A 27,779-nucleotide genomic window follows, 5' to 3' on the forward strand; every position below is an offset into this window, starting at 1 on the left:
GATTAAAGCACGATTATAACAAAACAAAACATAGAATAAGGCTGCGTTTCTTTATCTCTTTCTAACGTGTTAAACCGCTGACAAAAATAAATGGGTGGATCAACAATATCTTGTTGTTACGAGATTCTGTCCCGGGGGATAAAAGTAGTAGAGTTTAATAGAAGAAATGTAGTGTCACATTATACTAACATGCTTATTAGACGACCGGATGGCTTAGTGGTTAGAGAACCTGACTACGAAACTTGAGGTCCCGGGTTCGATTCCCGTGTCGGGGCAGATATTTGTATGAAAAATAAGAATGTTTGTTCTCGGGTCTTGGGTGTTTAATATGTATTTAAGTATGTATCTATCTATAATTATATTTATCCGTTGCTTAGTACCCATAACACAAGCTTTGTAAGCTTACTTTGGGACTACGTTAATTGGTGTGAATTGTCCCGTGATATTTATTATTATTATTATTATAAATGAAGCGTTTTGTTGATAGATACATACTTAAATACATATTAAACACCCAAGACCCGAGAACAAACATTCGTATTTTTCATACAAATATCTGCCCCGACACGGGAATCGAACCCGGGACCTCAAGCTTCGTAGTCAGGTTCTCTAACCACTACGCCATCTGGTCGTCCAAATTTATCTATCCTCGCTCAGCGCAGCTCTGTTATAAACAGCTCAGCGGAGTGAGGTTTTTGTATACCTATACAAAAAGTACTCAGCCAGCCTCGGCGCACCGCGCTCGTTATTTGAAAAGAGCCCGCTTTACGCCGCTTAGCTACCTTGTACAGTCAACTACAAAAATATCAATAGAGCCAACGTCACAAAAACAAGTATACACGACCTTATTGTTAAGTCGAACTGCACATAATGTGTTTTTGGTATCCTGTCGTGTCACCAAGTAACATAGTTTTAGTCTTACTTTTAGGTGGTACTTATGGAGCCAAAATAAATCTTTCTTTCTTTCTTTATATTTTTGTAACTTTGCCCGTATCGATCTCTTTCTAGTTGACTATACATTCCTGATGGAAACGCAGCCTTAGACGGTACAATCTGAATTATTTAGTCTTTACGACTCGGCTATTTACTACTCCATATTTGTAAATTAAATAATGAATGCTACTAATATTATGAATGCTACGGTTTAAGAGTATGCGTGTGCTCTTTCACGCTAGATCGCAGAATGGATTTCGAGGAAATTTGGAGCGTAGATAGGTGTACCGGGATCCTTTCGACTGCCATAATTTTATAAGTCATAATGTAGTGTTTGTCATAATTATTGTTTGTCATCATTTTTTCCCGCTGAAACCGTACATTTTTCATAATTTTTTTAATGTTTATCCTGTAACAATTCCGAAAAATAAATGGTTTCAGAGAAAAAAAAAGAATTATGTCAAACATTTTACATTATGACTAACAATTATCTACCAGTCGATATAGACCCATGTGTACCTCGCGAATAACATGCAGACTGTTTAAGTATATAATTCACTTCCAGATAGATACAATCTAGAGCTTTTCAAGGCTAGAGTGAATAGGCTGTTACTGAACCTAAAGATAACACACAAACATCACGCCTGTATTCCCAAATGGGGTAGGCAGAGCACACAAAACGTTACCGCTTCGGAGCCACTTTTAGCAATTTTAGGTAAACCTGATAAGGTATTAATACTGTCGTATGGTCAAACGTTCAACTTAGTTGTTGTCATATTGAGAAATAAAAAGTCTTTGTTTATGTCTATCATTTGTCTGACATACCGCAATTAAGAATTTCGAGGGTACACACACATCCACTCTTTTGATGGTTTTTTTCGGGTAGATAGACTCGCGGTGCGGTGACCCTTGAGATATTAACACGGACTAAGAAAAGTGAAAGGATTAGAGTAAGATGTCTTGTAATTAAAAGACATCAATTTATTGTCATATTTTTTAGCAATTTGAAACTACAGCAATTTATGTTTACCAGACTCATAGTGCAATAATACCACTTTAGTACGCTAATTCATAGTGAGTGTTTCAAGGCAGAGAAAGGGGTAAGTCTAGTATGTAATCAAGCGTCAAGCAAGATAGAAACATCAAATTTAAACAATGTCAGATATTATTATGGACATGAACATTAGCTTAACTTGTAATTTATGTCTCGATTTTAGCTTGACGAAACGCCCTTTCTTGTGAGGAAATTGACTAACCACGGTCAATTACTCTGAAGCTCGACTGGAGCTAGCCGCAGTGCTGGGATAGGCAGGATCCTGGTTCATCATTACCGAACTCCTCCTGGCGCCCTACTTTAATCTTAAGTCTAATATTAAGTACTATAATTAAGTCTAGAATTACGTTTTGATAATATACCCTCTGTCTCGGTTAAGGATAGTTTCATTTAATGCACATAGCTTGCAAACCCTTAACAATGACGCCCAACGTAAAAACCAATAATTAAGGTGTCAAAAGCTTTTTGATTTTTTCTTGTGTTCATAAATAATAATAAAAAAAAAACTTACATGAAACAGGTTTGCGTATTCTCGTTTAAGGGTTTTTATTTGAGGGTATTGTAAGTTTAAAACATAAATGTGTAACTGCTTTGTTTTAAAAAAAAAAAAAAAAGTTATTTTAGTTAGATAACTCACAATTTCAATTTTTTTTATTGTTTTTTTTATTGCTTTTCGCGCATTTTGTCTCTTCACTGTGTATCTTGGGTCGCAATCAATGGTATTGGTTGAGGACGGTACAGTCTGTGTGAAAACAACATATTCAACGGTGATTTGTGCGCTGTTAGGTACTTCTCGTGTTATTTAATAATTTAGTTTTGATTGTTTGTTACATTAACTTTTATTTCCTGTAAAATGGACCCGAATTACCTTTTAAAAGATGAACTTGAATTCGAACTTTCGAGTCGTGGTGTTAATATTAAGAGCGGTGTACCGATTATGAAAAATATACTGAAAGATTTATTGGCTCGGGAGGTATCGGGAGAGGCTGAGCAAGTGCGGAAATACCCTCAAACTTCAACCACCAATATGTCAGCAGAGTTTAACGTTTGCTCAACGAAGCTCAACATGTTATCCACATATATTTCCGAAATAACTGGTAGACCTGATAGGCATTTATTTAAGCGTTTGGTATCCCGGCTTTACCATGTCATGAACCGCTTGAACTTGGTTATTCCAACGTCAGAATCGGAGGGCAAAACAAGAGATGCATTGTTGCAACAGAGCAGAACGTTATTAGAAACGTTGGAGAGTCAAGACGATGCGGCAGACAGTGAAGTACTGACTGTGGAGGATAGAAAGATCCTACAAGAATCTTTGGGAGAAGTAGGGCTTCAGTTGATTAAGGAATTGGACCAGGTAAAGCAGAGCACTTCAGGGCATGGCAAGGAAAATAGTACAGAAAACATTGAACAGCTTGACTTCGACGACCAGCAGTTTGAAAAAGACTTAGGTGGCGGTAGCAAGCCAAAATTACAGCATATACCTCGGTCCTCGACATTTGATAACGATATGCAAAGACATAAATTAGTACCTATTGCGAAATGGGGTGTTAAGTTTACAGGAGATGGTAAAGTTAGTGTTAATGCTTTTATAGAAAGGGTAATGGAGCTAAAAGAGGCAAGAAACGCTGTGGATGAGGATCTGTGGCGTTGTGCAATTGATTTTTTCGAAGGAGAAGCGTTGGTGTGGTACAGGGCTAACCGGGAATATGTCACTAATTGGGCAGAACTTGTGACATTGTTGCAGCGCACGTTTCAGAGCCCGTTTTACCAGGAAGAGTTGTTAATGGAGATTAAAGCCAGAACTCAAGGCAAACATGAGTCTGTTACTATATATATTTCTATTATGCAAAATATGTTCAAGAGGCTCCCACATAAACTGTCAGAACAGGAAAAAATTCTTATAATTTTAAAAAATATCCAGCCATATTATCAACGTGCGGTCTGTAGAGATTATTTTCCTTCCATAGCAGATTTAATAAACGTACTTAGAATAGTAGAGAGAACTAAAGTTAATTGCGAAAAATTTGAGGAACCAAAATCACAGAAAAATTTGCTAGAACCTGATTTAGCTTACAAACCTGTCGCAGAAATTGCGTCATTTGATCACAGGGTAGTCAGAAAGGGGGCGGAAGTAAAGATAACAACACCGGCAACAGGCACCACTAGACGGTGCTGGAACTGTCGAGAGATGGGGCATCTATTTAGAGAGTGTGTTCTGCCAAAACAACGGTTGTTCTGTTTCCGATGCGGGAAATTTGGAACCACCTCAAAGGATTGCAATTGTGCCAAGACGGGAAACGCTCTAGGGGAAGGCTCAAATCATGCCTAGAAAATCTTCCCCTCGACAGAGATAGCGTTGAATGGCAGGCATGGTTAAACACAATTAAAACTTATTTTGATTGCAGCGATACTGAATTGTGTCCTTTAGTACTTAATAGAGAAAACGATAATCGGTCCTATGTCATTATAGATATATTAGGCTATAACTGTGAAGGCCTCTTAGATAGTGGTGCCAATCGTACGGTAATAAGCACAAATTTTGCAAACACCTTGGAAACACTAGGATTGAAATCATCTAGGACATTGCTGACTAATTTGTGTACTGCAGACGGTACTTGCCATAACATCACGCAAACCTTTTACGTGCCAGTCAGATTTGACGGCCAGTTTAAGGTTATTTCAGTAATGGTTATGCCCGGGTTGGCTCAGAATTTAGTGCTAGGTAAGGATTTTTTTGATTACTTTGGCATCGCGTTACAATTTCACAGCGAACTGATGTTTGACAGTAATCATATTGACACGATTGATGCAAGGGAGCAGTTGGTCGTGTCTAGGGACACCCTTAGTACAAACGAGCAAGAGCAGCTTTCAAGAGTTATAGAAGAGATGAAGCAAAGTATAGGGCATGGTCTGGGTAGAACTGAATTATTGAGCCATTGCATCGATACAGGCAATACAAAACCTATTCACCAGAAACAATATAATTTTTCCCCGGTAGTAAAAAGAGAAATTGAAAAAGAGTTGGATGACATGCTTGCGAAAGATGTAGTGGAGCCGTCACTCAGTTCTTGGTGTTCACCAGTATTAATAGTGAAGAAACCTAATGGTGAAAATAGGCTCTGCTTAGATAGCAGGCAACTAAACAAAGTCACTAAAAGGGATACATATCCCTTGCCGAGAGTAACCAATATTATAGACAGTTTACGTAATGCAAAGTTTTTGACAACTATTGACCTTAAATCGGCATTTTGGCAAATACCACTGGATAAAGGCAGTAGAGAAAAAACAGCATTTGCAGTTCCTGGTCGAGGGCTCTACCACTTTAAAGTAATGCCGTTTGGACTAGTCAATGCATCTCAGACACAACAAAGACTTATGGATGCACTGTTTTGTTCAAACGAAGACAAGATTTGGGCGTATTTGGACGACATAGTAATCTGTTCGGCTGAATTCGAAGAACATTTAGAATTATTAAAAAAAGTAACAAGTACACTGAAGAGAGCGAAATTAACCATTAATGTCGATAAATGTAAATTTGCTCGGGACAGCCTGAAATTTTTAGGTTACGTAATAGACAAAGATGGTTTAAGAACGGACCCAAACAAAGTGGCTGCAATATTAAACTTTCCACGGCCAAAAACATTCACGGAGCTTAAGCGATTTATTGGACTAGCCAGCTGGTATAGACGGTTCGTCAAAAATTTTTCAATTGTGGCTGCTCCCCTTCATAATCTGACCAAGGGGAAAAAGAGAAAACAGTTAGATTGGAACGAGGACGCTGAGATCGCTTTCATGAAACTTAAAACTCTGTTGACGACCACGCCGGTGATCACTTGTCCGGATTATGAAAAGCCTTTCATAATACAGTGCGACGCATCCAGTAATGGCATTGGGGCAGTTCTGTGTCAAAAACATCACGACTATGAACAGGCAGTAGCATACCTAAGTAGGAAGCTTAGTGACCGCGAAAAGAAATACACGACATCGGAAAGAGAGTTGTTGAGTGTGGTGTATGCTATTGAAAAGTTTCGGCCCTACATTGATGGAGCCCATTTCACGGTGATAACGGACCATAGTGCGCTACAATGGTTGCACAAAATGAAAGATCCACATGGCAGGTTGGCAAGGTGGGCGATGAAACTGCAACAGTTTGACTTTGATATTATCCATAGACCGGGAAAGTCGAACATTGTACCAGATGCTCTGTCGAGGTCCCTTTGTCATACCGAAATACAGTTATTGGAAATCTTAGATGAGCACATGGATGACTGGTATAAAAGCAAATTGGATCAAGTAAGGTCTCAAAAAAAAGCTTCGGATTGGATGGTAAAAGACAACAAACTGTTCAGGAAGATATGTCTTAAACAGTACCCAAATAAAGATGACCAATGGAAGCTAGTGGTACCAGAAATGCTGCGAAATGAGGTATTGAAAGAGTGCCACAATAACGCTACCGCAGGACACTTAGGCGTGCGCAAAACGAGTTTTAAAATAAAGCAGAGATATTACTGGCCCCAAATGCTGAACGACATAAAGAAATACGTTGCAAAATGTGAGAGTTGTGCAAGGTTTAAAGTGTCACAGAAACTTCCTTACGGTACAATGGGGGAACACAGGCAAGTTGAACGACCTTGGCAAGTGATTTCACTGGATTTAATGGGACCATTTCCCAAAAGTAAGAGAGGTAACACAATGTTATTGGTAATTTCCTGCTGGTTTAGTAAGTTCACATTGATGTTTCCATTAAGAACAGGGAAAGCAGACAAAATATGCGACATTGTAGAGCAACAGTTTCTTTTATATGGGGCTCCAGAAGCTATAATCTGCGATAATGGAAAACAGTTTGAGTCACACCTTTTTAAAGATATGGCTGGCCAATATGGGTCCAAATTATGGTACACACCCCACTATCATCCTCAAGGAAATCCCACAGAGCGCGCAAATAGAGTTATTGGAACCATGATTTCCACATTTATCGAATCAAAAAAACACAATGAGTGGGACTTACACATATACGAGTTTGGTAATGCGATTAGGACAGCCGTGCATGATGCCACGGGATACACACCTTCATATTTGTTTTTTGGACGGGAAACTACCGTTCCAAATCAGAGGAATGTGTTAGTAGAACAAAAAAAAATCGGAAAAGCAGAAGTAAACCTTTCCAATTATATCAGCAATCAGGAACTCAAGCATAAAATTTACAAAGAAGTGCAAGAAAAGTTAAGGAAATCACACGAACATAGTAAACAATACTATAATCGCAGAAGAAGACCAAGTTCTTTCCAAGAAGGTGATATCGTTTGGAAGAGGACAAAGTATTTGTCTAATGCATCTAGCAAATTCATGGCTAAGCTGGCACCAAAATTTGAAAAAGCGATAATTACACAAGTAATTTCAACCAACGTATACAGATTGAACAATATGCGTGGAAAGTATATTGGAGTCTGGCACGCAAAAGATCTAAAACGTTGTCATGAATAACGAAAAAAAATAATAATAATATTATGACAAGTAAATATTATTTTTTTTTATGACGGAGGGGGTAATTGATAAGGTATTAATACTGTCGTATGGTCAAACGTTCAACTTAGTTGTTGTCATATTGAGAAATAAAAAGTCTTTGTTTATGTCTATCATTTGTCTGACATACCGCAATTAAGAATTTCGAGGGTACACACACATCCACTCTTTTGATGGTTTTTTTCGGGTAGATAGACTCGCGGTGCGGTGACCCTTGAGATATTAACACGGACTAAGAAAAGTGAAAGGATTAGAGTAAGATGTCTTGTAATTAAAAGACATCAATTTATTGTCATATTTTTTAGCAATTTGAAACTACAGCAATTTATGTTTACCAGACTCATAGTGCAATAATACCACTTTAGTACGCTAATTCATAGTGAGTGTTTCAAGGCAGAGAAAGGGGTAAGTCTAGTATGTAATCAAGCGTCAAGCAAGATAGAAACATCAAATTTAAACAATGTCAGATATTATTATGGACATGAACATTAGCTTAACTTGTAATTTATGTCTCGATTTTAGCTTGACGAAACGCCCTTTCTTGTGAGGAAATTGACTAACCACGGTCAATTACTCTGAAGCTCGACTGGAGCTAGCCGCAGTGCTGGGATAGGCAGGATCCTGGTTCATCATTACCGAACTCCTCCTGGCGCCCTACTTTAATCTTAAGTCTAATATTAAGTACTATAATTAAGTCTAGAATTACGTTTTGATAATATACCCTCTGTCTCGGTTAAGGATAGTTTCATTTAATGCACATAGCTTGCAAACCCTTAACAAACCAAAAGATAAATTTGGCTCAATTATGAGTATTGGCGAGTGACTCAACAATCCCAGTAAGCGACGGTAATTACATCCTTTCAAAATTACATTTATAGATTTAAACTACTAAAAAAATCAAAGGATTCCAAATGAAAAAAAAAACTTTCATAAACCATCATTTATTCTTCAACCACCACACACCAAGACACACGGCTACACCAAAAATTACCTTAGCAGCTTTCGTGAGTTCCTCATTTAGGCTCTGTTTGACTGGGCCATTGGTGTCCACTTCAGCCGACATGTCTTCTATGCCGATCTCCTTGGCTACGGATTGTTCTAGAACAGTGTTGAAGCTGGCATTGATCTTTTTGCAGGCCTCGTAGAACTTGGCTAGGATCTGCGAGCCGGGCAGACCGAGTTCTGACGCTATGTCGTCGGGCTCCTTCATTTGGAAACCCATTGCTACGAATATAACCTGTAAAAGGTTATAACGTTAAAGGAGACGAATAAATACGGGAAAGCAAAAAGTAATGCTTCTTTTTAAATAATCAAATCGATAAAATTAAAAAAGCCCCCGGCATTGTCACTTCAAAGTTCAATATCTCAAAAACGGCTGAACCGATTTTGATTAAAACATGTCTAAAAAGCATCGCTAGAAAACCTGCTTTCAAATATAAAAAAACGCATTCAAATCGGTTCACCCGTTTAAGAGCTACGGTGCCACAGACAAACACACAGGCACACATAGAGCCAAACTTATAACACCCCTCTTTTTGCGTCGGGGTTAAAAACAGTTTACTAGAGTAGGCTAACCATATTTTTTAAACAAACTACAAAAAATCTCACTGAGATTTCATTACCTACATAAAAAAAATCATCATCATCATCATCCCAGCCTATATACGTCCCACTGCTGGGCACAGGCCTCCTCTAAGAACAAGAGGGCTTGGGCCATATATCCCACGCGGGCCCAGTGCGGATTGGGAACATAAAAAAAAATATGAATCTGTAAATTTAAGAGCCAGAATAAGTTTGCAGTTTTTATGTGAAAATTAATTTATAAGAAACGTACAAAGTAAAAATGACAACACAACGAAAGGAAAAACTCTAAAAGTCATCCAAAGTCACCCGCAAAACTAACCTAACCACAAACATTACGAACACTTTTTTCCAGCCTGTTTTTAAATTTATTAAAAATATTAACTAGTCGTTTTTTGTCCCACCTGAAGTCCGATGAATCCGGCCGCGAGAAAGCGGGAGGCCTATGTTTATCGGTGGACGTAATTCAACTGAAGATGATGATGATGGTTTTTTTTAAATTACCTGCTGTATAGCGTCTAATTTAGCAGTTTTGGCCTGGAAGACTAGACTGGCAATGGGAGCGAGGAGATCAGTTATGAGCCTGTAGTCGGCTTGTTGGCGGCAGTAGGACTCTAGACGAGCTAGGTCGTGGTTCGATAGCTGCTGGGATATCAACTCCTTTGTCAGCGCTGTGGAAGAAGATACATAAGAGTCAGTGCTTATCTAGGACATTGTCTACCCTGCAAACTGTGTCTATATAATTTTTTAAGATCCAAAATATCAATCATATCAGCCCACATCCACCAAAATTTTTTTGTACTGATGTGTAGTGTGCAAGAAAGAATAATAGTGGGTCTATATTAATTAGTATAAAATTAATTGTCCTAATTGAAATTGGCATAACGTTATTTCGCATAATTATTAATTGGCATAACTGAATACGCATAATGTAAATGAGCATAATGTGGATTGGCATAACGGTAAGTTGGCATAAATTTAATTAGCATAACATTACTTTGCATAAGTATTAAACAGTATAAACATAAAATGATTATTTTTAATGAAATTGTAAATTTTATTTCTGAAGCAATATAAAGTGTTACATTAAGTGAAAAATTATTTCTAAAAGTAGTAATTTTGATTGTCCATATTATTTACTCGATTAGACTCGATTTTGCAGGTGGTAGGACCTTGTGCAAGATCCGCCCGGATTGCTACCACCATCTTGCTCGCTAATCCTGCCGTGAAGCAGCAGTGCTTGCACTGTTGTGTTTCGGCGTGGAGAGTAAGACAGCCGGAGAAATAACTGGCACTTGAGGTATTCCATCTTAGGCCTCTAGGTTGGCAACGCATCTGCAATGCCCTGGTGTTGCAGTTGTCTATGGGCGGTGGTGATCTCTTACCATCAGGAGACCCACGTGCTCGTTTGCCATCCAGTCGAATAAAAAAAAAAAAAAAAAAGATCTGAGAAGTGAACTACTATGTGAAAATATCTATTATTGGGCTATTATAAACAAATACCTAACATCGAATTTGAACCTAACCAACCGAGTCGGTTTTGCCCTGACCTAGCTTATTCACTCGCTGGATAAAATTATGCTAATTCATTTTATAACATTTAAATTAATAAAATTAAGTGAAATCCACGATGTTATTTTTGGAAATTACCATGGGAATTTGATAAAAACCCGTAATTCAAGTCAACTGCGAATGGTTTACGCGTATGGTATAAAGAAAGAGTACAAAAGCATATTTTTTTTATTTAATCGTGATTTTTATACAAAAAAATCCAATTCGTTTCCTACTATTGCTAGTAAATTTATAGGGGTTTGGATAAATGCGCTTAAGAGCGAACACTTCACATTCGATCAGCACGATCCAGATAAACCATGTGTCAGTGCCTGACACAAAAGATTTTGTTTTTTATTTATTTCTCATAGGTATTACATACATTTGTTTACTGTCTAAATCCACTCGCCAAACTGATATAACAGTTTGTTGGCGAGAACGCGCTCATTACAACTTCATTATATGTAAGTACCTATTTAAATATGTATCTAAAAACAAAAACAAAACAAAAGTTACAACAAATACAGCGATGTGGATACTTTAGCAAAAATGTACCCCAAGGCAGTTTTTGAAAGCGTATCCTTTAAGATATTTTGACTTTGACTCACCTAGTTTCTTAAGAGAAACGCTGTCATTTACTAATGTCGGCAGAGCTAAGGACGCGGGCAGTTTTCTTAGCGAGCGACCGAGCAGTCGCGAGAAGCGGCGACGGAAATCTGCAGTGTATGCAGTAAGCCACGCGCCCTCCGTCAGGGAACGGAGCATTATGCATGAGTGTTCACCCGTTAGCTCGTTGGCTTTTTGGCTGTAAAAAAAAGTTTTTTTTTAATATTTTTTTATTACCTGGTTAAGATCGCGGAATCGCGGTGGATGCGAAAAGAGCCTTGCGGGAGGCCTATGTCCAGCAGTGGACGTCTTTCGGCTGACATGATGATGATGATTGTAGCAGTTGGAAGATGGTAAAACCAGAGAAAATCGGAATTGCGAAATAAAAAATATATTATTAAAATTCAACGGCGGTACACACGAAAAAGCTGAGAGCAAGAGACGTGCGGCGGTCGCTAGAGCTTAAGTCGGCACTGTTCGGAATTCATCGGCAATCGGTTAAACGGATGCACGCATACCTCGCACTTCTCTCGCCTCTTACACTTCGATAAACAAAATTGCGTCGCGAACATGCCCCACCCCAGTGCTGCCCTAGCAGCACTCTTCTCCAACAGGTAGGCGAGCGACGCGTACAGCGGACCGTGTAAGTAGACCACTCTTGGTTCTTACGTGGACCATTCTGATCCGTCCGTCTCTCCCAGGAAGAACATGTTCAATTTTCCCTCGGGGCCATGTATTTCTGGGACCATTAGGATCAACCACAAGAACCAGGTCACCCACCTGCAACGGCCGTTGCTCTACGTGCCATTTTTTGCGCGGTATTAGATCTGGTAGTACCTCTTTCACCCATCTTTTCCAAAATAGGTCGGCAAGTCGTTGGGCGATTCTCCATTGCCTTTTAAGGTAAAACTCAGAGTCGTCAAAGGAACCAATGTGAGGCAAGTTGGATGACGACCCCAGTAAAAAGTGATTCGGTGTCAAAGTTTCTTGACTTTTAGGGTCCACGGAGACATGGGTGAGAGGACGACTGTTGACGATGTTTTCAACTTCAGCTAGCAGAGTATTGAAGGTCTCTTCTTTGGGTGCCCTTTCTTTCAGTATAATCTTGAGAGAGCTTTTAACATTCCGAATAAGTCGCTCCCACGCTCCCGCCCAGTGGGGACTAGCTGCTGGAATAAAGGTCCAATTGGTCCCGTGGTTCATCACTTCATTCTGCAAAATCTCTTTGTCAAGCTCCTGAACTGACCTCTTGAGCTCTGCGTCAGCTCCCCTTAGGTTAGTACCATTGTCAGAATAAATATGCTGTGGCCAACCTCGCCTTGCTGCCATTCGACGAACCGCCATGATCAATGAGTCCGACGTAAGAGTAGCAACTGTCTCCAAGTGGATAGCTCTCACAGTTAGGCAGGTAAACAAAACTCCGTACCTTTTTTCCCTTCTTCTTCCTATCGTAACTTCAAACGGGCCAAATAGGTCAATTCCACAGAAAGTAAAGGGACGCTGATGGTGAGCCATTCTGGCCTTAGGTAAGTCTCCCATTCTGGGAATTTCTGGTTTGCATTTCCTTATTCTGCACGTCATGCATTGTGATGTAACAGTTTTAACCGTAGGTCTTAATTTAATAATCCAGTATTTTTGTTTAATATTATTTACCACAGTCTCTTGATTCTCATGCCCACTATTAACATGGTAAAATTTTACAATCAATCGCGTGATGTAATCTCGTCCATCCAGGATCGCAGGCCTTTTCGTTTCTGGTAAAATTTCGGCAGCCGCATCGATTCGACCCTGAGCCCGCAGGACTCCGTAGTTGTCGAGATATGGAGATAAGGTGAGTAGTTTACTACTTCTAGGTAAGTGTTTCCCATTTTTCAGGGTATTTATTTCATCTTCAAAAGTCTGAGCTTGTGAGCATTTTAACAACAAGCACTCAGCTCTTCCCATTACGTTATTCGCATCTTCAGTAAGTTTTTTGCATTTGTTTATGAACGCAAAAACGGCATGAGTAGCTTTCAGTAATCGCAACCAGGACGAAAATCGTGTAGGCTCCGGTACAGGTAAATTATTTTTTATATTTTGTATCACACAAATGCATTCTAATTTATTTTCTTCTGTTTCAGGGTTTATGACATCAGCAGGCCAGTCGCTCTCGTCGCTGCGCAAGAAGGTAGGTCCATTTAGCCATTCATTTTCCAGGATACTGCGATCGTAACTTTTCCTCGTGCCTATATCAGCGGCGTTTAATTTCGTCGGTACGAATCTCCATTCTTTAATAAGTGTGAGCTCGTCGATCTCGCCTAATCGATGTGCTACATACGGTTTATAGGTACGCGCCTCGTTCCTTATCCAGTGCAGCGTAGTACTAGAATCGCACCAAAATATTCTTCGCTCGGCTTTTATTGTATGTGCGTTGATTATCGAATCAGCCAACCGCGCGGCTAATACAGCTGCTTGTAATTCCAATCTCGGTATTGATGTATTTTTATTCGGTGTGACACGACATTTACTTGCTATAAATGCAACGTTAACGAGTCCGTTCCAGTCCCACCGCCAATAGGCCACAGCGCACATCGCTTTCAATGACGAATCGCAGAATATATGTAGTTGTAGATTTGTATAACAGATGTTTATGTTAGGTGAAACAGGTATTGATAACAGCGCGGGCGCGTCTCGCTGCAACAGCTGAGAACGGGAAACCGGTTGCGACGGCGTGTGCGTCGCGCCAGCGCGGCCAGCTGCGGCGGCATCGCAGTAGTATCGAGGTAGCCTTACGTTTTCTAACGTTTTTATTAGGCTCGTCCATTTACACCACTCACTGTATACGTCATCGGGTATCGGTTCGTCCCAAGTGAGGTTGAGTCGCCATGTTTCTTGTATTATTATTTTTCCGATTATAGTAAATGGTGACAAGAAACCATAAACATCAAAAATGGACATTACAACTCGTAACATGTCCCGCTTTGAAGGTCTTTGTTGACCATTGATAATATTCGCAGGTATTTTCTTGAAGGAGACGTCATAGCTTAACGTATCTTGCTCGGGGTGCCATATAAGGCCGAGAGTTCGCTCTCCGTCGTATTGCTCGCCGACTTTGAATCTTACAGCCGTCGGACCGAGGGTCTCTTTTGGCAAAGAATTGATTACAGTCTTGCTGTTACTCGTGAAGTTTCGTATTTCGAAGTTTCCCTGTTCATGAATTTTTCTTACATCGTGGATTAATTTGATAGCAGTTTCTTCGTCTGGCAGGCTGTCGATCCAGTCGTCCATATAATGTTGGTTGCAAATGGCGTGCGTAGCAGAGGGGAACGACGATTTAAAGCGTTGCGCATTTTTATTTTTGATAAATTGCGCAATGAATGGCGAACAATTGGCGCCAAAAATTAACGACGTCATGAGAAAAGTTTTGACAGGCCCATCGGGCTCGGGTCTGTACAAGAATCGTAATGCATTTTGATCCTCAGCTCTGATTTTGACTCTTAAAAACATGTCTTTGATATCGCCCGTCACGGCAATTCTACTCTCGCGAAACCGTAACATTATGCCAAAAAGTGATACGAGTAGATCGGGCCCCTTCAGTAAGTAATGGTTTAAGGACAAATCGTTCGTTTTTGCCGCAGCATCAAATACCAGGCGTAGTTTGGTTTTATTTGGATTATCTACTCCAAAATGTGGTAGGTACCAAGTTCTTGGTGTAGGTTGTGGGTCGATAACTTCTTGAGCATAATCATTTTCAAACAAATGCTGTACTCGTTCGGAATATCTTTGTTTGTAGCCGGCGTCCTTTTCCATTTTTTGTTCTACATTTTTCAGCCTTGACATCGCGTGGGGAAATGAGTCAGGCATTACAGAGTTTTCTTCCTTCCAGGGTAAGCCGACGTACCATTTTCCATCAACGAGAGTGGATGTTTGCTCTAGCAGTTCACGAGCGCGTTCGTCTTCACAGTTCAGTCGTGGTTTAATTGAAATTCCTATGGAGTCCACAGCAAAATTACGACGAACCTCCTCGTGCAAATCGTTAAGCAGCCGTTTGTTCTCGATGATGTAAGTGTTGTCTTCGTGGTTGGCATCGAACAGGGTAGTATGTAGTACGTGCGTCGACGACGGCACGCAAGCAGGCGCCCTGCCGTGGACACACCAGCCCAGCGGCGTGCGAGTGGCGCAGGGCTCGTTAGGACCCCCAAATATGACTTCCAACGGTAAGATCATGTGATAATTATCTTGTCCTATCAGTATTTCCGGTTTAAATTGTCCGTCACACAAATCACTCTTAAGTTTTTGTAGGTGTTTAAAGTTATCACAATTAACTAAGTTCGTATTTTGTTTAGGTAAATCAAGTTCTTTCACACTGCGAGCGGTAAAGGTAAACATAGTTCCATCTCTGTTTGATAAAGAGATATCAATAATCTGCGTGTCGCACACTAACTCGTTACTGTCCCATGCGCCGCGCACACGCATACACTCGCGGCGTCCGCGCACCCCGACCCGCGCCGCCAACCCCGCGCTTATTAACGACACAGTTGAGCCATCGTCGAGCAGGGCGGTTGTCTTTATAATTACGCCACTAGGGCCATGAATGTTTATTGGCACGACTTTTAGCAACACTGCACTCGCGGAATTAGAGTTAATATGCGTTACGACTTCTGCTTCTGTGTTGGCTTCAGTGAAAGTTTCGGGCGGCTCTTCTATCACTGGAGTGCTATTTTGTGCGACTTGATTAGTAGGTACAAAATGTAATAACCGGTGATGCGCTTGCCCGCAGTTGTTTACGTCGCATAGGGCAGCAGGACAGTTATGCCTATCGTGTTGGGATAATAGGCATTTATAACACAAGCGGAATCGTTTTACGTGCAGCCAGCGGTCCTTACGCAGCGCCTTTTTAAATTTTTTGCACTCAGTTAAGTCATGTTTAGACACTTTACAGTACCGGCACTTAAGTTCACTTTGTCCACTTTGTGTTAACACAGAATGCACGTTAGTGTCATTTTTGTCCTGATATTTACGTTTAAAATAATCCGGTCGCACATGTAACAATGTAGCACTGCACGCTGATATTTTGACGGCTTCTTCGTGAAGAAAATCAGCTAACAACTCCAATCTAGTCGTTTCTTGGGCGATGCGTGGATAGCTATAGTCAGCCCATTTAGAAAGCAGGATCGTAGGGAGCTTTGATAGCACAATAGTGACTATACTCATTCCTTGGAGGTATTCTTCTCTTTTAAGGGCACGTACAGCGGCGACATAATTTTTAATTTTATTGGAAAATATGACTATTTCTTTATGATAATCTGGTAACATGGGGCTTAACTTTTTAATTTCATAAATAATCCGGGATATTATGATGTCAGAGTTCCCAAATTGTAATTCTAAAGTAGATAACAGAATATCTGGCGAAGTGGCACTAATTAATAAGGCACTGACGGCATCCTTGGCGGGACCACGGAGACATTTTCGTAATCGCCATAAATTCTCCGTGTCACTAAACTGACACATGCGGGTGGATTCTTCGTATGCTGTTTTAAATTGAAGCCACTCCATAGGGTCTCCAGTGAATATTGGTAGGTCTTTAGGTGTGCTAATACGACTTAGTAGGTTGGTGTTTTGCCTTTCAGTTGCGGTTGTAGTGAGCAGGTCCTTCAGTACGTTAGCGAGCTGTTGAATTGGACCGTCGGTGCCGGCGTCCATTTTCGGCGCTGGCGGGTACAGTGAGCCTGGTTCCTTCTGAACCTCACCCTGTGCGTTGGCTGACTGTGACTTCCATTCGAGCTGGCTGTGCTCCACCCACTTTTCCACATGACTACGGTTGGAAACTGCATCTAACTCCGATCGTGGACTGTTTTCATCGATTTCATCATTTAAATCAGCTAAATCTGCTTCCAATCGCTTGTCTATTAGTTCCATCCTTATGCGTGCTTTAGCTTCCGCTGCTTCTAGTTCAAGCTTTTTTCTACGCGCCTCAATAGAAGACGAGGTAGACCTTTTTGTAATAGACGAACTACCTGTGTGTGTTATTTTGGGAATCTCAGACTTTACTGAACCCGCAATCACTATCGTCTTATCCGCATTTGAAGGTCCGCCTTGTACTTTTTTGTTTCCATCAGTAGGCGGCGGTAGCGGTACTGCACCTTCGTTATCTTGTTCCCGTTTAGAGACACTGCGTGTTTTAACCATCTTTGGTGTATGGATCATTCAAGATCCGGTTCGAAGGACCACTTTTGTAGCAGTTGGAAGATGGTAAAACCAGAGAAAATCGGAATTGCGAAATAAAAAATATATTATTAAAATTCAACGGCGGTACACACGAAAAAGCTGAGAGCAAGAGACGTGCGGCGGTCGCTAGAGCTTAAGTCGGCACGCATACCTCGCACTTCTCTCGCCTCTTACACTTCGATAAACAAAATTGCGTCGCGAACAATGATGAAATATTTTTTATTACTTACATATTTTTTTACTGACTTTTTGTTAACTGTACTATGCATTGTAATCCATCTTACATATGTATACTAAATTTTAAGCCAATCCCACCACTGAAAGTGGGTCAAAATTAATTTACAACATTTAGGGGCTGTTTCACCGTCCATTGATTAGTGTTAACTGGCGGTTAGGTGTGATGCCGTCTCTATTTGTTTTGTTCGAATAGACGGAGACGGCATCACATTTAACCGTCGGTTAACGCTAATCAATGGATGGTGACACAGCCCCTTAACCCAATAACACGGCAAGTTAAATAAAAGCTTATTTGTAACATGTATGGACGCCTAATTCAGTTAATCGCCTCTTACATACCTTACATAGACGGGCACGTATTTCTGAGACTTCCAAAATTTGAGCAAGTCCTCGGTGAGACCGAAACTGGTCCCGAGGTAGTCCATATGTTCGGCCTGCACTTCTGGTAGCCGCTTTAGAAGAGTTGGCGGTTTGGCCCTGTATGAACAAACAAAGAATTTAATACATAAAACCACTCGAATAGCGAGGTGCTAGCCCATCTGATTATAAATCTGATTATGAGTTTAGGTCAGATTGTTCTATTACCTAAAAGTCTTACCTATTTAGGTACAATGGTCTCAGTATCTAAGAGTCTTACCTAGATACAATACTCTCAGTATCTAATAGTCTTACCTAAGCGCAGTGATCTCAGCATCTGCGAGTCTCACCTAGATACAATAGCCTCAGTATCTAAAAGTCTTACCTTAGCGCAGTGGTCTCGGTATCTAAGAGTCTCACCTAGGTATAATAGTTTCAGTATCTAATAGTCTTACCTTAGCGCAGTGATCTCAGTATCTAAGAGTCTCACCTAGGTATAATAGTTTCAGTATCTAATAGTCTTACCTTAGCGCAGTGATCTCAGTATCTAAGAGTCTCACCTAGGTATAATAGTTTCAGTATCTAATAGTCTTACCTTAGCGCAGTGATCTCAGTATCTAAGAGTCTCACCTAGGTATAATAGTTTCAGTATCTAAAAGTCTTACCTTAGCGCAGTGATCTCAGTATCTAAGAGTCTCACCTAGGTATAATAGTTTCAGTATCTAATAGTCTTACCTTAGCGCAGTGGTCTCAGTATCTAAGAGTCTCACCTAGGTATAATAGTTTCAGTATCTAATAGTCTTACCTTAGCGCAGTGATCTCAGTATCTAAGTCTCACCTAGGTACAATAGCCTCAGTATCTAATAGTCTTACCATCTTACCTATGCGCAGTGGTCTCAGAATCTAAGTCCCACCTAGGTACAATAGTCCCAGTATCTAGTCTTACCTAAGCGCAATGATCTCAGTGGGTGACACTATTTACCGGCCCAGATAATACCGAACTGGAAATACCGACCCGATTATTCGTGTACACGCCCATACAAACTCGTGTCAAACTGACATGAGTTTCTATCGGCGTGTACAAGATAAATCAGGTCGGTATTATCCGTCCGGTAAATAGTGTCACCCATCTCGGTATCTGAGTCTCACCTAGGTACAATGGTCTCAGTGTGTAGTGTGTCGCCGCGAGCGTCGGCGCCGTCGTCACTGTCCGACTGTCGGTCCTCGAGACACGGTATCTCTCCCGAGTAGTAAGCCGCTAGCTGTTGCAACGCCCGTTTACCGTAGCCCATCTGTCACAATGAAATTAAAACATTTTTTTTCCGATAGGCAAATGTTCTAAAACATTTTAATTAGTCCGTCAGTGTGGTTGTCAGTAAATATTAGAGTATTTTTTTTGTCAGCTCAGGTTCCCAAAGTGGTTCACGTGGACCCCCACCCAAGGGGTCCATGGGAAACCAGACGGGGGGTACACATTGGAGTGTTCTTTTTTTAGTTTACATAGACGGGCTTTGCAATCTCGACCTGTGCCATGCTACAACTATATCTTTCGCGGATGACACAGCAATTTTGGTACGGGGAAGGGATTGGAGTGAAGTGCAGAGACTCGCTGAAATAAATATTGGGAGGGTAGTTGATTGGCTTGACAAAAACTTATTAACTTTAAATGTGACCAAAACTAAATATTTGTGCTTTTCCATTAACACAAAGGGTCAGCCTGACAGCGACTTTTGTATTGGAATTGGCTCTGGGAGCGACCATTCTCTGGACCCCAGTGCAAGCTGTAAAGACGTCCTCGAACGCAGTAACGAAATTAAATATCTAGGCGTCATACTTGATGTCCACCTTAGCTGGCGACAGCACATTGAATCTCTCAAGTCCCGTGTTCGTAAGCTGATGTTTGTTTTTCGCTCTCTAAGGGAAGTCGCCTACTCTGAGCTGTTGAGGCAAGTGTACTTCGCGCTCTGTGAATCAGTTTTGGGGTATTGCAATTCGGTCTGGGGCGGAGCAGCCAGGAGCCACCTCATCAGCTTGGAGAGAGCTCAAAGATCCCTTCTGAAAGTTGCTTTCCGAAACCTATTCGGTACAGTACCAAAGCTTTATACGAAACCGCAAATGTGCTAACGGTTCGCCAGTTATTTATTAGGAAGATTTTGCTGGAGTACTGCAAAAAGCACGACAAAAACTTTGACGATGACACAAGACGACGAATACGTTGGAGAATCCCTAAGTGTAACACTAAATTTGCTAGGCGTTTTCATCCTTTTATCTCACCACTCATCATGAAAACTTTCTGTAAAACCTACCATGCGAAAATATCTCCCCACAAACAACTTTTAACGCAGTGGCTCATGCAGCACGACTATCATGAGACCGAAACGCTTCTAACTGTAGTACAATAATACAAGTTCCACAGACTTTTATCCGATACAAGCAACTTATTACACCAAGTACTTATTAATATTTACACACACACACACACACACACACACACACACACACACACACACACACACACACACACACACACACACACACACACACACACACATATTTAGCAGGAAGTAATGCGTAGTAGTAGTATATATTAACCGGTCTTATTTCCTACCTGGATCCTGTAACACAGGGACTCCTAGCTCAGGATCCAGAGCCGTAGCTCTTGTTTATAAGTTTTTTTATGCAATAAATTATTTTCATTTTCATTTTCAATACTGAATTCGCATAAAAGTCATGTATTTCGTACAAACGTTCTTAAGATCAATATCAATTCAAGATTATGAAAGATATTTAGTTTGATAGATTTAACTACCACATGCAATTGGATTCATACTTTTTACCTGTCTTCAGAATACTTACCTATAGATCCTATAATAAAAAAGTCATGAGTGGACATAATTAGAAAAAGTCACAAAGAAGACATTTGGCTGCCTGCAAAATCAGCTGGCATATGCTCTGAGTATTTCAAAGAAAAAGATTTCGTGGGTAGTGAAGAAGAAGCGTTGAAGATTGAAAAAGGAATTTGACTGACGTGGCGCTAGGTGCTACTTAATCAAATCGATTGCTTGTAAAATAATATTTAATACTTAAAAAATCATTGTAATATTAATGAGTATAATATTTGTTGAATAAAACATATTATTATACTGACTGAGAGGTAAAAAATTTGACCCTCAAAGGTATACATAAATAGGTAATTTTGTATGTAGATGATAAACAGTTTTTTAGTTTTATTTGATTACATTAACCATTACTTTTACTGGCGTTTATCGCGCTCTAATAATTTTCCCCCAATTTTGGGGGATTTGACATTACGTGGTATCATTTTGAACGCACACAGTGACGACCGGATTGAAGTAACGCGAGCGTAAGATGAAGCTGTCAAGTGGTCGCCTCGCACACACACAAGCAAGTAAAAGTTGGGACGTTTTAAATCGCATTGTTTCCTACGGACACTATCTAGTGTTGTATATAATCAAAGCAGAGCAAATAACCTTTGAGGGAGAAAAGTCCTCGAGTGGCAACCACGAATCGGAAGACGAAGCGTTGGCCTCTCACCAGATGGACTGACGACATCGTGAGAGTTGATGAAACCGGTGAATGCAAGTGGCAAGCTGTCGTTCATTGTGGCGTTCTAAGGGGGAGGCCTTTGTTCAGCAGTGGACGTCTTCCAGCTGATGGTGATAATGACTAGACTACATACCCGCTGGTAGGATGGGTGCGTGGCTATCCTCACGATTCTGGCTCCAGACAGTTTGGGGAAGTCTTTGTCTCCGAACTGCTCGCAAATGTTCCAGGGGATAAGATCTCCGGCCGCCTTCCGGCCGCGACCCAGGTTGTCGCGGACCGACCTGGACGATGAGAAAGGTAGCTTCATTATTGTTCAAGTCGTTCGTTTTCATTGGGAAAGATTATCTCACATTTATCTTACATAATGAACACATATAGAGCATGAAACGTAAAAAATTGTTTTAGTAGTAAAGGGCGGGATCTTCGCAGGGCGACTAGCAAGAGCTGGATGAGAGTGGCCGAGGATCGTGCTCAGTGGCGTGCCATGGGAGAGGCCTATGTCCAGCAGTGGACAAACATAGGCTGATGATGATGATGATGAAAACTCTTTATTGTTCAAAAAGGAAATACAGATAATTTATAGACAGAAAAGTATAAAGTACGAAGGCGGACTCATCCTTGAAAAGGTTTCTGCCAGTTAACCTATGAGTGGCAGTGAGGAGCAAGCAATCAAAATAAAGCAGTTTTTTTCAAACTTTTTCAGGACGCGGCCCCCCTTAGCTTGATAAATATTTGGCGACCCCCGCTTACCTTGACTTACGGTGTATAAAGTATCTATCTTTTTTAAGGTTTACGCGTTAAATAGGATTCTTTGTTCAGCAGTTTAGGCGTAAAAATATAACAGAACTACTTTAACACTTTCACTTTCAATATCAGTTCCATCCAATGTGTTCACGTCTCCAGAATACGGTATTTGACTATTTTGTATATGTTTTATAAATTAAAACTACACAATACCTGTTATCGAATAGAAAAACAATTTTTAAGCTACCTTTACAAATAACAAAGTTATAAAGGTTTGAAATTCAAGATTAGACAGAGAAAGACATACTGGCATGTGACGTCACACGCCAGTACCGCCATACTTGCTGCATAGAAAAAAGCGTTTGAGAAAGAGACAGGTATATAGATTTTTCACTATCAATCCAATTTTCAACCGATTTCAAATTCAAATTCAAATGATTTATTCAGTAAATGGGCCGCAATGGGCACTTTTACACGTATTTTTTTTAAACTACCAGCGCTGTCGGAAAGACCATCATTGCCAAGAAGAATCGCTAAACACTATCTGTATATCTATATTTTCATAATAATATTAAGATATGGCAAAATCAGGAGTTGTCAAATACCGTATTATAAGGATGAATGTTCTCACTTGTCAGATATGTTTCCCTCCAGACACAATTGTACGACGCAGAGCACCTCCGGCATAGATGTGGCGTTGGGCGGGGTCGGCGCGAGCAGGACGAACAGACAATGCGCCGGCGCATCCGCTAAGAGTTGGAGGTCGTTGGGACTGTTCTGGAATATTCAAGGTTTTAGTACAGATTATAGTATCGTCTATGTATTGTGTTGTGTGTCAAATACCTCCATTAGTCTAAATTGATTGATTTGACTAATGATGATCAATTAACTGACGAAATGTTTATTCTGTAAGTTGGCCGCAAGAGGCTCGTTTACAAGTCACATTCTTATAAATATTAACAGCACTTTCTGAAAGACCATCATTGCAAAGAAGAATACGCGGCAAAAAACTTGATATAAAGTGATTTTTTCAAAACCAAATATGTATATGTCGGCGGCCAATCGTAAAATCCTCTAGATCACGAAATTCGTAGGCATATCGTGAAATGGCGCCATTTCATGAATTGGCTAAGGGGGGATCCTTTCGACTGCCATAATCTTATAAGTCATAATGTAATGTTTGTTATAATTATTGTTAGTCATAATTTTTTTTCCCGCTAAAACCGTACATTTTTCATAATTTTTTAAATGGTCACCTGTAGAACTCTATAGGTTAGGTTAGGTTTGTTTTATAACAATTCTGAAAAATAAATGGTTTCAGATAAAAAAAGAGTTATGTCAAACATTACATTATGACTAACAATTTTCAACCAGGCAATATAGACCCGGCTAAGGGACAACCGCCGTATCGTTCAAAACTCACCGTTTAACGATTTTGGCCAACTTACACTAAAAATGAATTCTAGTCACATATGAACAGAGTTAATTTTTAGTGTAAGGTATTAATGGGGAATGGATGAAAATTTCAGAAACGCTTGAAATTTTTTTTATCGATAGGAATAACCTTTCTAATCAACAGAAAAAAATATCAGATTTTTAAGTAGCATCAAATAATTTAAAAAATTAAAGTGTTTTCTTTCCGACAAATTACGATAGTCCGGTCGGTTACGGGTTGTTCCATAGCCCAGAACAAAAAACTTTAAAAAATAATTTAAGTATGTGTCTTTGACTCGTTCGTTTTGACAGGTGACACTCTTTACCGGCCCGGATAATACCACCATGGAAATGCTGACCCTGTTTTTCATGTACACACCCATACATCCATAGAAGCTCATGTCAGTTTCTATGGGCGTGTACATGAAAAACAGGGTCGGTATTTCCATGTTGGTATTATCCGGACCGGAATAGAGTGTCACCTGTCAAAATAAACGAGTCAAAGACACATTTTTAATTTTTTGTTCTGGGCTATGGAACAACCCGTAACCGACCGGACTATCGTAATTTTATTTATTTATTTTTATTTTTATTTGACTGGATGACAAACGAGCAAGTGGGTCTCCTGATGGTAAGAGATCACCACCGCCCATAGACACCTGCAATACCAGGGGGAAATTTGGTGGTAAAGAAAACTCTTTCATTTCTTAAAATTAATTGATGCTACTTAAAAATCTGATTTTTTTCTGTTAATTAGGAAGATAAAATAAATCGATAAAAAAAGTTTTAAGCGTTTCTAAAATGTTCATCCATTCCCCATTACGGCCACCCTTCAATAACTGGCCACCTTATACTAAAATGAATTCTGGTCACCTATAAATAGAATCCATTTTTAGTATAAGGCAGACAGTTATTGAAAGATGGCCAGTAATTGATGATTTACTCCAGTACTAAGTAAAAAAAACATTAAAACTAAAAAAAAAACGCATAAAAAATTACAGGAATGGGGTAGTTCAGAACCTAAGTCTAAATGAAACTAAAGACTGTAACGCCAAACGAGCCTGTCAACAATGGCGCCATCGAGCGATATGTTTCTTGCTAGAAAACCTTATTCAACCACGTTTTTATGAAGTCGCCAGAGCGGGAAACGTAGTAGGCTCTAAAATACCATCCTTATAATGATTGCCAACGTATATAGCGACCGGCCGATGCAAGAACGCTTCGGCAGCTTGTGGTACGTAGCAGAGCAGCGCGTCTCGGTTCACCCGGTAGAGGTCACACAGGAGTGGGGCGAGTTCCTTTTTTTCTACCCTTACTACATTTTCTTTAAATGTCCCGGTTGTCCCACACTTATGGCAACCCTACGTTAGTACCGTCAGGTCTCATTTGGAATTTATGTCACGTTAGTGATTGGTTTATGAGCCAATTTCAAGCAAGAATGTAACATCAAACAAAGGCGCCATCTATCGAATAGTTTCTTGCCAGAAAACTCTCACTCAGTCACGTTTTTCTGAAGTAGTAATCGTAGTACCTAGGATCTAAAATACCAACCTTATAATGACTGGCAACGTATATAGCGACCAGCCGATGCAAGAACGCTTCGGCAGCTTTGTGGTAGCAGAACAATGCGTCTCGGTTCACCCGGTAGAGGTCGCATGAGTGAGGCGAGGGCGCGCCCACGCCAACAGAGGGCGCTGGCGACTCGAGGCACAGAAGGGAATTCAGCCACGCCTCTATGGGGTCGCCCGAGCGGTAACGGATAGGCTCTTCGAGTTTTATCTGGAATCAACATCGTATTTTTATCATCGACATCAGTCAAAAGACGTCTACTATTGAAAAATGTCTCTTTGGAGCGGCACAATGGTCACCTTATATGCCATCAATATAAAAAAAGCCCGTAACTGAAAATCAATTATTTTACTTAGTATACCTTAGGTCCACATTAGTTATTCATTTTCAGATACATTTTTTTTTAAGTGGTGACCGGTTATTTACTCGACACCAAAACTTAATCGTTGCGCGAGTGACAGACATCTAAAAACCGAACGACGTACCTACCTCATTTTGTAACGTCGTTCGCATGTCACTGTTATACTTTAAGACGGTGGATCACTGTGATTTTTTTCACTGTGCCGTTGTTTTTCACCCATCTTTAGAAACTTACCGGCGCGGGGCTTCGTGTTCAGTCTACTAACACTAGGTCCGCTGCGCTCAGGATGGAATGACAGTCGGGTTTTTTTACCAGTCGAGTCGCCTTAATGGCCCTTTGGCCTTGTGTCTTTACACTAGGTCCTTGCTTTTATTTATTAGTTTTTTTTTTTTCAGTTTTATGTGAGGTACTTCACAATAGATGACGGCGCACAGTCGAGAAAAGTCCAGTATGAACGACTAGGAAGGGTGGATCCAGACAGAGCCGGACTCTCACCGCCTACAAACCCCCGGCTACACGTCACCAACTTCTGGAGCTTATTACGAAGAGGAGAGGGTTGGAGAGTCTTGCTTCAACTATTTGCTGGAAAGTCAGGAGAGGAGCATGTATTCTCCCGTTAGGCCTCGGTCGTTTTGACCCCGCCGCCCGCGGCGTGCAGCGTCCACCCGCCGCCAATGCTTCAAAATAACTGAAGACGCCGCGTGCGGACGCGGCGGGCGGAACGACCACTCCGAACATTCTCGAATACACCATACAGACGCCGCCCGCTGCACGCCGCGGGTGGCGGGTCATAACGACCGGCCTTGCTCTGCGTGGTGCGTGGGTCAATATTTTTTGTTGATCCCATTGGTTCCTACTTTAACCGACACTGGGTTTATGTTAGTTAGCAGTGTCATATAAAGTTGTAGCAACTTACCGGCGCCGGCGCATCGTGTTTAGTCTGCAGCATAGCGAACAGCTTGAGCGAAAGAGCGCGTCCCGTGCCCTCGTACCCAGAGACTGTCGACGACAGGAGAGCCAGCGGCGCCTTGGTAGCGGCCGCGGACACATGCGCTATAGGGATGGCCGCGGCTTCGTCTACTAACACTAGGTCCGCGGCGCTCAGGAGGGAGTGATCGTCGGGGGTTATGTACTGAAAGAAAGCATACGTGTTGGCAACACAGTCACTAGCACCAATATCTGACAAAGAGTGCATAAATATCTGGTTCGACTCTATTTCTAGGGCCGATAGGACGTGTCAGATATTTTTGCACGCTCCGCTGTGGTAGATATTAATACAGGTACTAGTATGGGTATACCTTTACTTGCCTGAATTTCATTTTCCCGAATTTCATGTGCCATAATATTCAACCGCCATAATATCGTTTGTTATAAATTCATTTGCACTACTCATTGTTTACCATATTAATCAAATGACAGAATCTATGTTTCTCATAATTTTAATTTCAATAATTTCATTTTTTTTTAATCATTGTAATCCATAAGTATGACATACCATAATGTCATTTGCCATCCATGTAATTGATGATACTGATAAATCCCATACGTCCAACAAGCCTTTGAATTACGTAAATTTTACCCACATAGGTTAGGTTAGGACGGAATTACGACAAGGCGCGAAGCATTGCAGTCGTTCAGGTCCCTATCAGACTTAGGTTAGGTTTAATATACATAATTTAGGCATGATATTATTGCACTTAATAAAATGGAAAACAATATGTATGGCATTCGTATCATTATGGCATCTAATTTTCGGGAAAACAAGAGTGTGTCGAATAATTTTTCTAGTAAACGAAACATTCGGGCAAATTAAAATTTTGCCATATGAAATTCGGGCAAATGACATTATAACATATAACTTTCGAGTTCGAGCAAACAATAGATAACCACTAGTACGTTTACAGTGATGGATAGCAAAAGTAATAATTTCATTTATTTGTAAAAAAATACACGGATACTCGAAATCACAATAGTCCTCCTGTGTCAATCCTGATTGACTTTAATACATTAAAAACATAATTAAACATCAAGACTCGAGAACAAACATTCATA

The 27,779-nt window shown here is 40.5% G+C and overlaps 2 protein-coding genes across 2 annotated transcripts in view; both read right to left on the reverse strand.

Moving 5' to 3' along the window:
- The window catches only part of LOC141435438 (RNA cytidine acetyltransferase-like), a gene marked incomplete in the record, with an annotated part of 35,677 nt that overhangs the window by 623 nt on the left and 7,275 nt on the right, over window positions 1–27,779 (reverse strand). The window contains 9 exon segments of the mRNA XM_074098116.1: window positions 8,505–8,750; window positions 9,599–9,765; window positions 11,254–11,450; window positions 18,035–18,172; window positions 19,202–19,344; window positions 21,753–21,900; window positions 22,995–23,140; window positions 25,349–25,576; window positions 26,644–26,859. Coding sequence (XP_073954217.1) covers window positions 8,505–8,750; window positions 9,599–9,765; window positions 11,254–11,450; window positions 18,035–18,172; window positions 19,202–19,344; window positions 21,753–21,900; window positions 22,995–23,140; window positions 25,349–25,576; window positions 26,644–26,859 — 1,629 coding nt within the window.
- On the reverse strand, window positions 11,483–17,415 carry LOC141435437 (uncharacterized). Its single transcript, XM_074098115.1, has one exon. The coding sequence runs from the start codon at window positions 17,147–17,149 to the stop codon at window positions 11,843–11,845; it is 5,307 nt and encodes a 1,768-aa protein (XP_073954216.1). The 5' UTR covers window positions 17,150–17,415; the 3' UTR covers window positions 11,483–11,842.

Source organism: Choristoneura fumiferana, chromosome 15 (assembly GCF_025370935.1).
Source record: "Choristoneura fumiferana chromosome 15, NRCan_CFum_1, whole genome shotgun sequence".
Taxonomy (NCBI): domain Eukaryota; kingdom Metazoa; phylum Arthropoda; class Insecta; order Lepidoptera; family Tortricidae; genus Choristoneura; species Choristoneura fumiferana.

Excerpts from the sequence above, each read along its gene's own strand:
- LOC141435437 (XM_074098115.1), bottom strand. The coding sequence starts at position 17,149 with ATGGAACTAATAGACAAGCGATTGGAAGCAGATTTAGCTGATTTAAAT.